The 13,842-nt window shown below is 42.9% G+C and overlaps 1 protein-coding gene across 1 annotated transcript; it reads left to right on the top strand.

The window, feature by feature from the left end:
• The first annotated feature begins 486 nt into the window (after positions 1-486).
• Positions 487-12,028, top strand: SRGN (serglycin). Its single transcript, XM_026504356.4, has 4 exons — positions 487-1,370; positions 1,464-1,671; positions 7,748-7,895; positions 11,134-12,028. Exons 2-4 carry the CDS (start codon positions 1,596-1,598, stop codon positions 11,369-11,371), a joined length of 462 nt encoding a protein of 153 aa, XP_026360141.1. The 5' UTR covers positions 487-1,370; positions 1,464-1,595; the 3' UTR covers positions 11,372-12,028.
• Positions 12,029-13,842: the final 1,814 nt, after the last annotated feature.

Here is a 13,842-nt window from a genome sequence, read left to right as displayed (position 1 = left end):
GCGGGTTGTCAGGGTAGAGGGAGACGGGCAAACGTGTGGGAATGCTGCACCATTTTTTAAAAAGAATTACCATGACCCAGAGAAGGAAAAAAAAGAAGGGCCCGAATGAAAAAGGCCACCACGAGCTCTGAGCGGTCCCGGGGCTTTGCGGGGCTTTATTGAAGCTAAAGGGGACGGGAATTACTGTTTTGGTGCCAGGGTTTTAAATTGGGGGAGAGGGTTAAAAGGGGCCGAAGATGAGGGCTGTTAGTTCAAGCTGACACCCGTAGTCCATAGTGGGGGATCCACTGGCTTTGTGACTTTTGGGGTTAGTTACAGCTGAAGAGGAGTCCCTGGACGCACTTCCAGTTGGTTCTGAGGACGGTCAAGATGGCTGTTCTCACGACTCCTGTGCGCTCGCAGCACAGCTACTGGGCGATAAGGTTCCGAGGCCTGTCCTTAGCAGGAAACGGTAAAGGAATCAGCAGGAAGCCGAAGACAAGAGAAGGGAAACTCCTCCCTCCGGGCAAAGGACTGGCGGGGGCCAGGATGCAGATGGGAAGGGGGGCTGGTGCGAGAGCGCGTGGAGGTGGAGAGGCTGGGCCTGGAACAGAAGGGAAGAGTGCGCCCCCAGGGCCCGAGCGCATCGTCAGCTCCGGTGTTGACTGTCTGTACCTGGGGGTCCTCGGTCCTCCCGGTCCTCCCGGTCCTCCCGAAGAAGCCTCAGCATGATCCCCTGGACCTGGGAACCGGGGCTGTGGCCAGTGGGTTTTCTGAGCTCCAGCAGCCCGCTGAGAGGACCACACACCTTGTTTCTGATTCCCGGCTTCTCCAAGGCCAGGGGACCCCCAAGTCAAGCTGAACAATTTTACCAGGAGGCAAGGTGAACCATATGAATGGAATGAAATGATAAGAAATACTTGGTGTGAAGGAGCAGGGCAACGCAAGCTCATTTTTTCTGTGTTAGGCAGCTCTTGGCGACCAGAAACCCTCGCTCCATTCTGGAGCTAGAGGGAGAGCCGAGTCCGGAGAGAAGGCTGTTATCTGGAATCGGAGAATGGTGATTAGTAGATGCGAACTCCGCTTTGAACTTTCCCTGCTGGAGCTTGACTCAGCTGTGCGACTCCTGATGAAAGAAAAATTCCTATTTTAGGTTGAAGGTCCTCAGTGATGAAAAAGCAGCACCCACAGCTCCCACTCACCCCCAGGGCAGTCCACGCTGTATGTTAACCGTCTTGTGTTTAGGTTGTTCAGTGAAGAAAGGAAAAACAGACTGCACCGAATGCTGATTCTACTGTTCTAGGGGGAAAAAATTACGAACAGGCAAGTGGCAAACAACAAAACTTTTGAAAAAGCAGACCTGGGGAGAGTCCGGTGCAGTTTCATAATGGGTATGAACAGTTCCTTTGCTGTCTTCTTCTTCTTCTTCTTTTTTTTTTTTAATCTTTCTGGGTTTTGATGTGGATCTCTTTCTTTTTGTTCAGGAAATTGTGACGTGGGTTCTGGGCAGGGTTTGAGGTTTTGGAACTTTTTCTAAAAGGGACAGAGTGCGCCCTGCTACATTTCCTCATCGCGGGGTCGGTGTGCAGGCAGCAGAACTAAGCAAGCTGGTCACCATGCAGCTACCCCAACAGGGCAGTAGGCTCGTCCTGGTTCTTGCCCTCCTCCTGGTTTTGGATTCTCCAGTTCAAGGTAAGACCCAGGAATCTTGTCCCCCCATCATCTTTGCAAGCCCTGGGGTCCACACAAATGATTATATTCACCTTAAAGTACAGAATGTATTATACTGTGGGAAAGGAGGCAAAGAGAAAGGATTTGGAGGGGAGCTGAACTCTTCAACGTGAGTTTGGTTAAGTTTGGTACCAAGAAAAATGAAACTCAGAGGCAGGTGTGGCCTCATAAACACCACAATTGAAACGCGCTGTTTTAATTTTGGATGAAAAGGTAGAGTTTATCAACTTTGAAAAACTCAAGAAAGGTCAACTGATGAGTCACTAAATTCTACCTCTGAAACTAATAATACACCGTAGGTTAATTAAATTGAATTTTAAATTAAAAAAAATTTTAAAGCTCCTGAAAGGAATATAGAAGATGACCCATGTGTCTGTGGGAGAAGACGGCATCGTGGAGTGTTTTGGAGTGTCTACCTGTCCCTAGGGGCGTACGTCAGTCCCAAGCGTGAATATGTTATGGCAGTGTCATAATTCTGCTAACAGTGGAAAATGATATATTTTAAAAGTCAGAGTAAATGTGTGTATTTTTCCTTTTTTTAAAAAAAATTTAGTTCTTAGTGAAAATTCAGTTATGGTTAGACGTAGTACAAAGCCTCTCAGTTTAAAGAGAGACCAGAGAATTGTAGTATTCGTGCTGTTGCTCAGAGACACATTACATTTGGAAATTTCTTGTTAGATTTCTCTATCATTTAGGGTTGTTTAGTCAGACCGAAACAACTTAAAATCCTTATGACTAAGACAACAGAAACAACCAGTTTGTAAGAAAAATACGGTTTCTTTTCCTTTGGTAAATAAGGGATCACATCTAAATAAGGCAGAAGGTCATGGCCTGATAAATAGATGGGACAATTTATAGTAGAAAATTATTTAAATTCCCCCAATTTGTACAGGAAACATTGACTTACAGTGACACACATGTCCTGGATTTGTTTCTTCGAAGTGACTTCTAGTTGTCTTGTTGTTTCTTCTGGTGGAAGTGAAATCGTTCAGATAATCTCAGATACATCCATTAAGTACTAGAAACTTATACAATAATTTTCTTCTTGTTTTTCAATTATTGAAGAAAATAACAGCAAATAATGTTGCTGAAACTTTTCTACTAATCTATGTATTTTTAAATTTTTTAAATAATCTATGTATTTTTTTAAAGTATTAAACATTATTGGTTTTAAGAAACAGTCTTGGGTCTTTTAGGGAAAATCTTGAGCTTGATGAAATGATTCCCTGATGTGTTCTGACAAGATCCAGAGTAATGAGGGCTATATTTGTAGCACAAACTTGAGTGACCAGTTGGTGGAGGGGGTCCCCCCTGCCAGAGCTAAGACAGTCTTTACATATTCAAGATTTCCCCAAAATATCAAATTCCCCACTAAGATTCAGTGGGTAAAACTAGAATCGAAACAGAAACGTTCCTGGGTGCCTGGGTGGCTCAGGTCATGATCCCGGGGACCTGGGATCGAGCCCCACATGGGTTGCCTGCTCGTGAAGAGTCTGCTTCTCCCTCTCCCTCTGCCCCTGCTCATGCTCTCTCTCTCTCTCTCTCTCTCTCAAATAAATAAAATCTTAAAAAACAAAACCATTCCTTTTGTAGTAGGTATTCATCAGAAAGAAGTGAAGAAACCATTATGTAATTGTATGAAGTACTAGCGTTATATCATTACCTGGTAGGTTTAGCTCTTCGTTGGAAAAGGAACCAAAAAAGATAGAATGAATGAACTGAAAAACTAGGGTATTTCCAAAAGAGAAGTGCCCTTGGTGTTGGAATTAAGGGTTTATGCCCACATCAAATAAGAAGGGAAATAGATGTGCATCAAATAAGAAGGGAAATAGATGCCCACCCGTGGCTGTGCGTGTGTGAGAACCGCTCAAGGCGGCAATGCGCAGAGCCTCGCCACTATTTCCCAGACCTGCGTGTGATGCCAGATATGATTCCATAGCATTCTTTCCCCATCTTTTAAAAAATGTTTACTTAAACCATTGGTTTGACTGAACTGCTCAAACCAGGCTTTTGGCTTGCTTTTCCTGAACATATTCAAAACATCTTAGATTACTGCATGAGTTTACTAGGGCTGCACAGTACCCAGACTGGTGTGGCTTAACAGAAATGTATTTTCTCACAGTTCTGCTGGCTGGAAGTCCAAGATCAAGATGTCAGTGGGGCTGGTTTCATTCTGAAGCCTCCCTCCTTGCCTTGTAGAAGCCCATCTTCTGTCTGGGGGACTCAACTTAGGACCTCGACATTAAGAGTTGCTTGCTCTACTGAGCCAGCCACGCAGCCCAAGATTTTCTTTATTTAAAACAAAACACCTTGCTTTGACTACAGTAAACTTGCTACAAAGTTTACCGCTGAATTGAGGGTTAGAGAGGGGGAAATTGAAAGTAAACTTGGAACATTTATGGCTCATCAAACCACGCAAGGGTGGGGGAGCCTTATCTATCTTGCGGAACTGACTGTCCGGTAGGAAGCAACTCCAGCTTAGTGATGTCTGTTTCAGTGAAAACAATGAACAGAATGGTCTTTTATAACCCTGCCCCGCATGGCATTTTCTGCTTAAGTTTCTGCAACACACCTGTAGCAAATCTCCGGTAAGAATAGGAAATTGGTAAATTGTGATGATGTTGGGGAAAATTTGGTACTACAAAATAAAAAGATGCAGAGAGGAGCACCTGACTGGCTCCATTGGTAGAGCATGTGACTCTAGATCTCATGGTTGTGAGTTCAAACTCCGTGTTGGCCATGGGGCCTACTTTAATAAAATAAAAGTAAAAATATTTTTTTAAAAAATGCAGAGGGGGGCGCCTGGGTGGCTCAGTTGTTAAGCGTCTGCCTTCGGCTCAGGGCGTGATCCCAGAGTCCTGGGATCGAGCCCCGCATCGGGCTCCCTGCTCCGCTGGGAATCTGCTTCTTCCTCTCACACCCCCTGCTTGTGTTCCCTCTCTCACTGGCTGTCTCTCTCTCTGTCAAATAAATGAATAAAATCTTTAAAAAAAAAAAACCCTTAAAAATAAAAAAGTAAAAAAAAATGCAGAGGGATGACAGGAATAGCGTTCATTCACAGAAAACATTTTGGTAAAGCAGGACTAGCGACTCTGTGTGTGTGCTGGTGGCCAGTGAGGAAAAGGATTCTGAATAAAAACCATTCTTTTCCCTGGAATCCACCCCAAAATTAACCAGCAGATCCAGCAGATAGGGGCTTCTGAGGAAGATAAACTTTGTGTCCACTAGCATTCTCCCTTTTATTTTTTTTTCAATTGCGGTAATCATAAGACGTTTCTCTCAAGCAAGATAGAGCCAAGGTAGTCCGGCAACAGCAGGGGCTGAGACTTCACGTCCCGCCAAAACCCTTCAACAGATAAGTCAGGAACTTTGTGTCTGTAACCACGCTTTTTTTTTTTTTTTTTTTTTAACTGACTGAAAATGATCAGTCCCAAATTAGATAAACTTTTTTGGAAGGTGGGGGGACTTCTACTTTTGATTTCTTTATAAGTTTTTTAACAGCTTTATTGAAATAGCCTTCACAAACATACTGTTCAACCATTTAAAGTGTATATAGTTCAGGGGCGCCTGGGCGGCTCAGTTGGTTAAGTTTCTGCCTTCGGCTCAGGTCAGGATCTTGGGATCGAGCCCCATGTCAGGCTTCCCGCTCGGCAGGGAGTCTGCTGCTCCCTCTCCCTCTGCCTGTTGCTCTCCCTGGCTTGTGCTCTCTCTCGATCACTCACTCACTCTCTCTCCCTCTTAAATAAATAAATATATAAATATATAAAATCTTAAAAAAATAAAGTGTACAGTTCAATGTTTTACAAAATTTAGATTCACAGATATATGCAGCTAGTCAATTTTAGAACATTTTCATCACCCCCCAAAAGAAGCCCTTCTTTTTTAAAAAAAAGATTTTATTTTTAAGTAATCTCTACACCCAATGTGGAGCTTGAACTTAAAACCCTGAGCTCAGGGGTCGCACGCTCCACCAACTGAGGCAGCCAGGCCCCCAAGAAGTCCCTCTATAAATTTCAAAAGCTGTGATTCTGAATTCTGGGGGGGGGGTGTATTTTAGAATTTCTTTTCACTAATTTGCCAAACTTGCATTTGTTATGCCAGTGAAAAGATATGGTCTTTCACCTGGATGCTTCCTCATAAAGTGTTAGTTTTACTTTTTCGTTTAACTTCCTATCTATGCAAACATTACCTCGGTTTGATAGCACATCAGTTGCGTGTAAAAGAGAATACCTAGACCTACTCTGTCCAAAGCGATGGCCACCGAGCATTTGAAGTGTGGCAAGTCCAAACTGAAATGTGTTGTAAAGTGCAAAATATATACCAGATTTGGAGACTTAACATGCAAAGAAAAATGTAAAATATTCATTAATAACTTTTATATTGTTTATATGTTAAGTGGCAATATCCGAATACATTAAGTAAAATGTGTTGACATTGATTTCACTTGTCTCTTTTTACTTTTAAAAATACGGCTGCTAGAACATTGAAAATTCCATCGGTGGCTGTCTTAACGCAGGTGGACAGCACTGTTCTAGCCAGCACAGAGTGTGGAGCTGTCGCCCTCTGCTGGACATGTTGGATATATAGCCCACCCGCAATACCGGGCTTCTAGGTAGCAACCGAATGCGAAACTTAGGCGGCTTCAGGAAAGGATCAGAGAAGGAGAAAGAAAAATAAAGCGTATTAAATACCATGCACAAAGATTCTTGCTAGGTGTTTTACATACTTTTATCTCGTTTGAACGGGAACTTTTTGGGACACTATTATTCATCTTTGAAAGATGAGAAATTGAGAATCAGGTACTAAATGATAGAATGAATATTATTTATTTATTTTTAAAGATTTTATTTATTTTTTTGACAGAGAGAGAGACAGCCAGTGAGAGAGGAAACACAAGCAGGGGGAGTGGGAGAGGAAGAAGCAGGCTCCCAGCAGAGGAGACTGATGCAGGGCTCTATCCCAGGACCCTGGGATCACGCCCGGAGCTGAAGGCAGAGGCTTAACAACTGAGCCACCAAGGCGCCCCTAGAATGAGTATTTAAATTCTGATCTCTATAAGCTGTCCACTAGCAGAGATTGGTCATTGTGGTCTTCCTCCTCATCAAAGAAACTAGCATTTAAAGAGCTCTGACCATGGTGCCAGGTGTTATTCTGAGAACCTAGCGTTTATATCTCATTATTAAATCTATTACTGTCTGCATTTCATGGATGAAAAAATTGAAACACAGGGAGGTTAAGTAAGTTGGGCAAGGGCACACAGCTAGAAAGGGGCAGACATTGGATGTTCTCTTGCTGCCTTACCTCCGGTCTCCAGGCAGTGACAGAACTAACCCATTTGGGACGACTGGCTGTCCCAGACCGGTGAGGAGCCTGCTTCTCCCTTTGCCCCTCCCTCACTCATGCTTGCACATTTTCTCTCTCTCTCTCTCAAAAATAAATAAATAAAGCTTCAAAGGATATGCAGTAAAGTCAGTATCCTTCCTTCCACTGTCTTCTGCCTACCAATTCCCTCACAGAGGCAGTTTGTTTCGTATCTGTTCAGAGGTTCAAGCTACATAGATGTAAGCATATATGTAAATATAGTCTTAAAAACACAAACACGCGCAGATGTTAACACAATGCACAGTGTTCCTTATTTTTTTTTTTAACTTAATCTACCCTGGAGAATCTGTATCAGTATCCAGAGAGCTGTCTCATTTTTTTTTTTTTTTTAGTAGATTTATTTACTTACGTTTTAGAGAAGTGAAGCTTTCACAGCTCACCAGTAGCAGAGCTGGGATGTTACTCTGGGTAGCTAATTGCCAAAGCCTATTCTAACCTTAAACTCTGGGCTGCTTTTTAGGGTTGTTGTGAGGACAATGTATATAAAAGGCTGGCACACAGTGGGTACTCTTGTTATATTTATAGTCATAAAACCTGCCCACACCTTACCTTCTGCCAAATTTAGAATCAATTGAATCAAAAATCCTTAGGGACAGAGTGATTAGAAGTGGTGTAAGAGATACTTATGAACCACGTGGGTTCCTTGTGTGGACAGGTTCTCCTGTGCGGAAAGCCAGGTACCAGTGGGTACGCTGCAGTCCTGACAGTAATTCTGCAAACTGCATTGATGAAAAGGGACCGATGTTCAACCTACTTCCTGGTGAATCCAACAGAATCCTTCCTCCGAGGACAGACCCTTCTTCGTAAGTGAACTTTCTCTGATTTTACTTTCACCAGCCTCTGTTGAGATCTTGGCTTGGAGATGGGAGCGTTGTCAAGAGTGTTCTTCTTCAAGCTCTTGTTTTGATGGTTGGTTTTCACTGCACAGGACATGGTAAAACAGGACTGTGTTTACTGGCATATGAGATGTGCAAGAATGCGTGATTCATCTATGCTTTTGCAAGGTCTTTTTGTGGGGGCAGAGGCAAAAATTGAGCACTTTTCACCAACAAGTATTGGAAATGATCGGACATTATTGTATTTATGTAAGTAGAGCACATTAGACACTGAAATCCAATAGAAGTCTGTCAACTGAATGGATAAACAAAACATAGTATATCCCTAAAGTGGACTATTATTTGGCCAAAAGAAGGAACAGAGTACTGATACATGCTACCACATGGATGAATCCTGAAAACATCATGCAAAGTGAAAGAAACCAGACACAAAAAGCCACATATTGCATGATTCTATCGATATGAAATGTCCAGAGTAGGAAATCCATGGAGGTGGGAAATAGATGCGTGGTCACTGGGGGCTGGAGGAGAGAGAGTGGGGAGGGGTGATAAAAATGTCCTGATATGAGACGGTAGTGATTAAACAAAAGAAATCAGGGAAAGGCAGAATAAATGGCCAAGACTTGTCAAAGAGAAAGCCAAACCTCTTCTTGATCAAATAAAACCTGCTTTAAACTTGCTAAAAAGATCCAGCGGGAATTCATAAGTAACCAAAATGGCATTGTCTTAGAATCAACGATCTCAGTGAATATCAAAGTTATATAACATGCAGCAAAACCGTGTTATGAAAAGGATTATCATAAAAGGTTTAATCCTTAGACTTAGAGGATTAAACCTAGAAAATCACTCTCCTCGAAGCCGGGTAAATCATCACGCCCAAACCAGGTAAGGCTATCATCCCTCGGAGGGTCCCAGTGATTCTCTTCATCACTGGCATTCATTGCGTGAGAGATGTCATCACCAGCCTCAAAATGCCACTCCCTTGCTTCCACGTTTAGTCCACAGCATTAAGCCCGAAACGGATTTTGTAGTGTCCGCCATGACTTTAACTCAGGAGTTTCCATAGTAATTCATTTAAATCTAAATGTTAGATTTCTCCAAAACAACTATTTTACACCATTTCTTCTCTTCTTCAATCTCTTTGCTCTTCCCCTTTACTCAGCCAGGAAAGTTTTCTTCTTACTCTCACACTCCTGACACTTATGAATGAACAGTCCCTGCTCTGCTATTGGTCCTGGGCCCTTTTGCCCTCCTATCCATCTTTCTTTTCCCTTCTTGCTCTGTATTGGGTGAGGGGTGAGGGCTCATCCCATGGTCTGCCTTTCTTAGGCTCCCAGGTCTGTGGCTGAGTTTGGCCAACGGGAGGTGCGGGAGGGAGACCGGGAAGCATGGGAGGCAGAGAGACCAGGATGTGCCTTCTCAGTCCCTGCCTTGGGTGGCACTCTGGCCAGGCAGTGTCTCATCCATGGCTTCAGCTCCCGCCAGAAGCTGGGCTCAGGTAACACCACCTTCTTCCATGGCCCCTTTAGCCCCGAGAGAGAAGTATTTCCTTACCGTCGCTCATCTCTGAGTTTCCTCGCTATCCCCTAGTTGGCTTCACTTCTCTGGGACGTCAGTTCTGCGATTACTCCTGAGCCCAGTATCTTCTTCCATCCGTGTGCAGACATTCTTTAGTGTCTTGTACAGTTGGGTAAAATCTCTTCTTTGACTCTGCATCCTTTCCAGCCATTGCCCTGTTCTCTGGTCCTCTTCCCAGTAACACACACTGAAAGGGATGCTTCCTGTCTTCCCACTCCTCCTCCCCTTCTGTTTGAACTTCTGTTCCCACCTTCTACTCAGAATGCTTCTTAAGGTCACAAATACTCCTGCTTATCACATCCACTGTTTACTTCTCTTCTTCTCTCCTTACTCAACTTCTTAATTACCTTCAAAAACAGTTGACCGCCCTCCCCACCCCCCTTCTCCCGCTTTGAAATGCTTTCTTCTCTGGGCTTTCATGGTCCCACCTAATCTTGAGTTTTCTTCTACTTCCCTGATTGTTCTTTCTCTTTTGTTCAATATTTAATATGTTGGTGTGGCCCTAGCTCTGTCCTGGGGCTCTTCTCTATCTGCATGCTTTTTTTTTAGGTGACCGTATCCTGTTCTATGGCTTCCACTGTGCGTGCGCATGTGCACGTGTGCGTGCGCGCGTATGGAACCACCAAGCTGTGTTTCCGGCCCGGATCCGTTTTCCTAACCTCACAGTCTAAACTAACCCCGTGGTCACCGTCTATTACATTAGTCTGTTTCACTCCTCTGCATGGCATTTAGTACCGCCTCATGTTTTCCTGATTTATTCGCTTGTTATTGTCTGTCTCCCCCAACAAGTTCTAAATTTCTTGAGCAGGGACCTCATCTGTCAGTCCCCATTCTATCCCAGGCACTTAGAACAGGGATCAGATGTTCAATATTTACTGAATGCATGCATGAATGAAGCTCTAATCTGTTATATGGCCTGTGGTTCATTTTTTTCCTGGAAAAAAATGACCCATGGACTATGAAACTAAATTTTTGTCTCTGATACTTAGTTGCCTTGTTCTACCACTGAGGGGGTAACACCATTGCTCTGGTCTTTGGTGCTGAGTGGACTTCTAACCACCAACTGACCCCTTCTCAATGAATACACTTACTTTTCTGAGAGGAAATTGCATTAGTTAATTGGTGGCAAACATAATGCTTAACTTATTACAAAGAATTTCTTAAGAATGAGTTTCGTGGAAGCACTGTGAATTATTAGAAGTTTTGTAGAAATTTTAAATTAGGAAAAAATGTCATCTATCTAGGCTGTCTTACACTTGTTTGTCCTTTCTTTAGTGGAAGAAAATGGGAAAGGCATCTTAAAAAAAAAAAACACTCCTTAAGTAAATTTACCAAACATAGGATTACTATGCTAGCGATAAGAAAAGTAGCACTGTTTATTATGAGTCTGCAATGCATAGACGTTGATCGATAAATGCAATGAGTTAAGTACAGTAAGTGTAGGCAAACATGTAGGAAGGTCTGATTTGTTTTTTGTTGTAAAGTCCTGAGTAACTGGGAAACTTTTAACTTTTAATTTGAGCAACTGGGAGACTGCGTTAGTTTTCTATCTTAAAACATTTATTAATGATTATCTTCCTATGTCTCAAACTTTACCATTTTTTTTCTTTCATTTTTCTGTCTTCAGAATGACAAGATCCCAGAACTGGAATGATGTCTTCCCTCTTTCTGAGGACTACTCTGGTTCTGGCTCTGGATCTGGAAGTGGTTCTGGAAGTGGCTTCTTAACTGAAATTGAACAGGAATACCAACCAGTAGATGAAAACAGTGCATTTTATTACAACTTCAGGCCTCTCAAGAGAAATCTGCCATCAGACAACCAGGACTTGGTCCAAGATGGACCAGAAGGAGATTTTATTATGTAAAAGGAGAGGGTTTCCTATCTGCATGTCAGACAATGCATTCAGTATATTTTATGTACCATAGTTAAATGGTTAATTTTGGAACAAAAAGTTTTACAGAAATTTTAAAACATCTGAAAAAGAAGTTTAGGTTTTATCACCTTTTTTTCCTCGTGAATTCTTAAAGCTTCCTTTATCCTATTGTCCTGGAAGATACCTGTATTTCCTTTGTATCATATTCAGCCAACATCACTATGAAATTAGCTGGACCACCCATGTCTATAAAATTGCTTTGAAGAATAAATTATACTGTTTTTTTACAGTTTGAGAAGCAGAATGACAGGCAGTATTTCATATCTAAGTCTTCAGAAACCTGACTATTTGATTGTGAATTATAGATATGCCTCTTTTCTTATGAAAAACTCAGATGAAACACATGGTGAATTGATAGAGTGGGTATTTGACAAGTCCAGTGTAAAGTGTATTGCTCTCATGTTACCATTGGATGTGTTTGTATTGCTGGTGGACATTGTTGAGAAGTATGATTGCTGTTATGATTAGAAACTGAAGACCCAAATTAAAGCATAATTGTGCTCTCAATACTTGATACTGCTTTACTTTTTTCCCCTCGATATCTGTGTATTTTCAAATCTTACCCTATTAAAGCAGAACTATAATCAATGTGTTAAGCTGTCTGGGATCTCTTGTTCTAAACTCAGTAAATATTTATTTTTGTTCAGATGTTTCTAGAAGTCTTAACAACAAAATATCTGTAAGATTTTTTTACAAAGCAAATTTTGTAACTAGAATCAAATCCTATTCACTAGCAAATCAAACAATTATGGTAGAGAAAGATGCTTATTCCTGTCCAAGCACTTCCTCTTCTTGAAGGCTTTTCCCATCTCTGTTCCCCTGAGCTCTGAAAAGCTTGTCGGCATCATTGTCATGAATCCTGTTCTGCACTGTCCAGATCACCTCTTCAGAACGGAGGACTTAAATCAATCTCTGCTGAAAAGAGCCACCTTGTCCAAGGCCACACCCTTTCCCAGGGCAGCCTGCATCTGATGACTGGTTCGTGTGAATGTATGAATGCCAGGCACTTCCCCCGAACTTGGGGTAATGCAGAAGGGCCATCGCAGATTTCGAGCTCCCTGACAGGTCAGCCAACGCTTCCTTGGGACCGCTTTGCAGTGCAGTTTCTTCCTCTACTTAGTCTTGCTTCCTTCCATTCCCCTTCCAGATATCCTATCCTGAGAGTGCTCCCTTAGAAACTTCCTGCATCGCTCCGTGGAGAATCCAACCTGTGACAGTTGGTGCCAGGAGGGGTAGAAGGCAGATGCGAAAATGGGGTTTGGGGGCACCTGCGTGGCTCAGTCAGTTAAGTGTCTGCCTTTGGCTCAGGTCATGATCTTGGGGTCCTGGGATTGAGCCCCAGTTCGGGCTCTCTGCTCAACGGGGAGTCTGCTTCTCCCTCTCCTTCTGCCATGCATTCCCCCCTGCCCCCCACAGCTTTCCGGCATGCCTCAGAGACCCTGCAGGGTCGGTTCCAGACCACCACCCTAAAGTGAATAGTGCAATAAAGTGAGTCAAATGAATTTTTTGGCTTCCCATTCCATATAAGAGTTATGTTTATACCCTAGTCTATTAAGGATGCTATAACGTTGTGTCTACAGAAACAATGTACATACCTTAATTTAAAAATATTTCATTACTAAAAAGTGCTATCCATCCTCTTTCAGTGAATCATAATCCTTTTGCTAGTGAGGTGTCTTGCCTCGATGCTGATGCCTGCTGACCGATCAGGGTGGTGGTTGCTGAAGGTTGGGGCGACTGCCGCAATTTCTTAAAAGAAGACAATTTTGCCACATCGATGGACTCCTCCTTTCATGGACGATGTCTCTGTAGCACGTGATGCTGTTGGATAGCAGAACTTCTTTCGAAACTGGAGTCATCCTCTCCAGCCCTGCCCCTGCTTTATGAACTGAGTGGATGGAATAATCTAAATCCCTTGTTGTCACTTCAGCCGTCTCCACCAGGAGCAAACTCCATCTCCAGAAACCACTTGCTTTGCTGATGCATAAGAAGCAGCTCCTCGACTGTTCAAGTTTGGCCATGAGATTGCAGCCACGCAGGCCCAGCTCCAGGCTCTGCTTCTCGTTCTAGTTCTCTTGCTGTTTCTGCCACGTCTGCAGTTAGTTCCTCCACTGACGTCTCCAGCCCCTGAAAGTCATCCATGAGGGTCAGAATCAACTTCTTCCACATCCCGCCCTATTTAGGTTGACATTTTGACCACTTCCTATGAATCATGAATGTTCTTAATGGCATCTAGAATGGTGAATCCTTTCCAGAAGGTTTTCCATTTACTTTGTGCAGATTCATCAGAGGATCACTATCTATGGCAGCTAAAGCCTTAAGAAATATATTTGTTTAAATAATAGGACTTTCAAGTGTAAATGACTCCTTGATCCAGGTCTGTGGGATGGATGTTGTGTGAT

This window comes from Ursus arctos, unplaced genomic scaffold (assembly GCF_023065955.2).
Source record: "Ursus arctos isolate Adak ecotype North America unplaced genomic scaffold, UrsArc2.0 scaffold_7, whole genome shotgun sequence".
Taxonomy (NCBI): Eukaryota; Metazoa; Chordata; class Mammalia; order Carnivora; family Ursidae; genus Ursus; species Ursus arctos.
The sequence above is the reverse complement of the archived record's forward strand: the minus strand, read 5'-3'. Positions and strand labels throughout refer to the sequence as shown.

What these genes read in the sequence shown, in the direction of transcription:
- SRGN (XM_026504356.4), top strand. Translation starts at nt 1,596, where the DNA reads ATGCAGCTACCCCAACAGGGCAGTAGGCTCGTCCTGGTTCTTGCCCTC. An exon ending in TTTGGATTCTCCAGTTCAAG is followed by an intron (nt 1,672 to 7,747) that starts GTAAGACCCAGG and finishes TTGTGTGGACAG; the next exon opens with GTTCTCCTGTGCGGAAAGCC. An exon ending in CCGAGGACAGACCCTTCTTC is followed by an intron (nt 7,896 to 11,133) that starts GTAAGTGAACTT and finishes TTCTGTCTTCAG; the next exon opens with AATGACAAGATCCCAGAACT.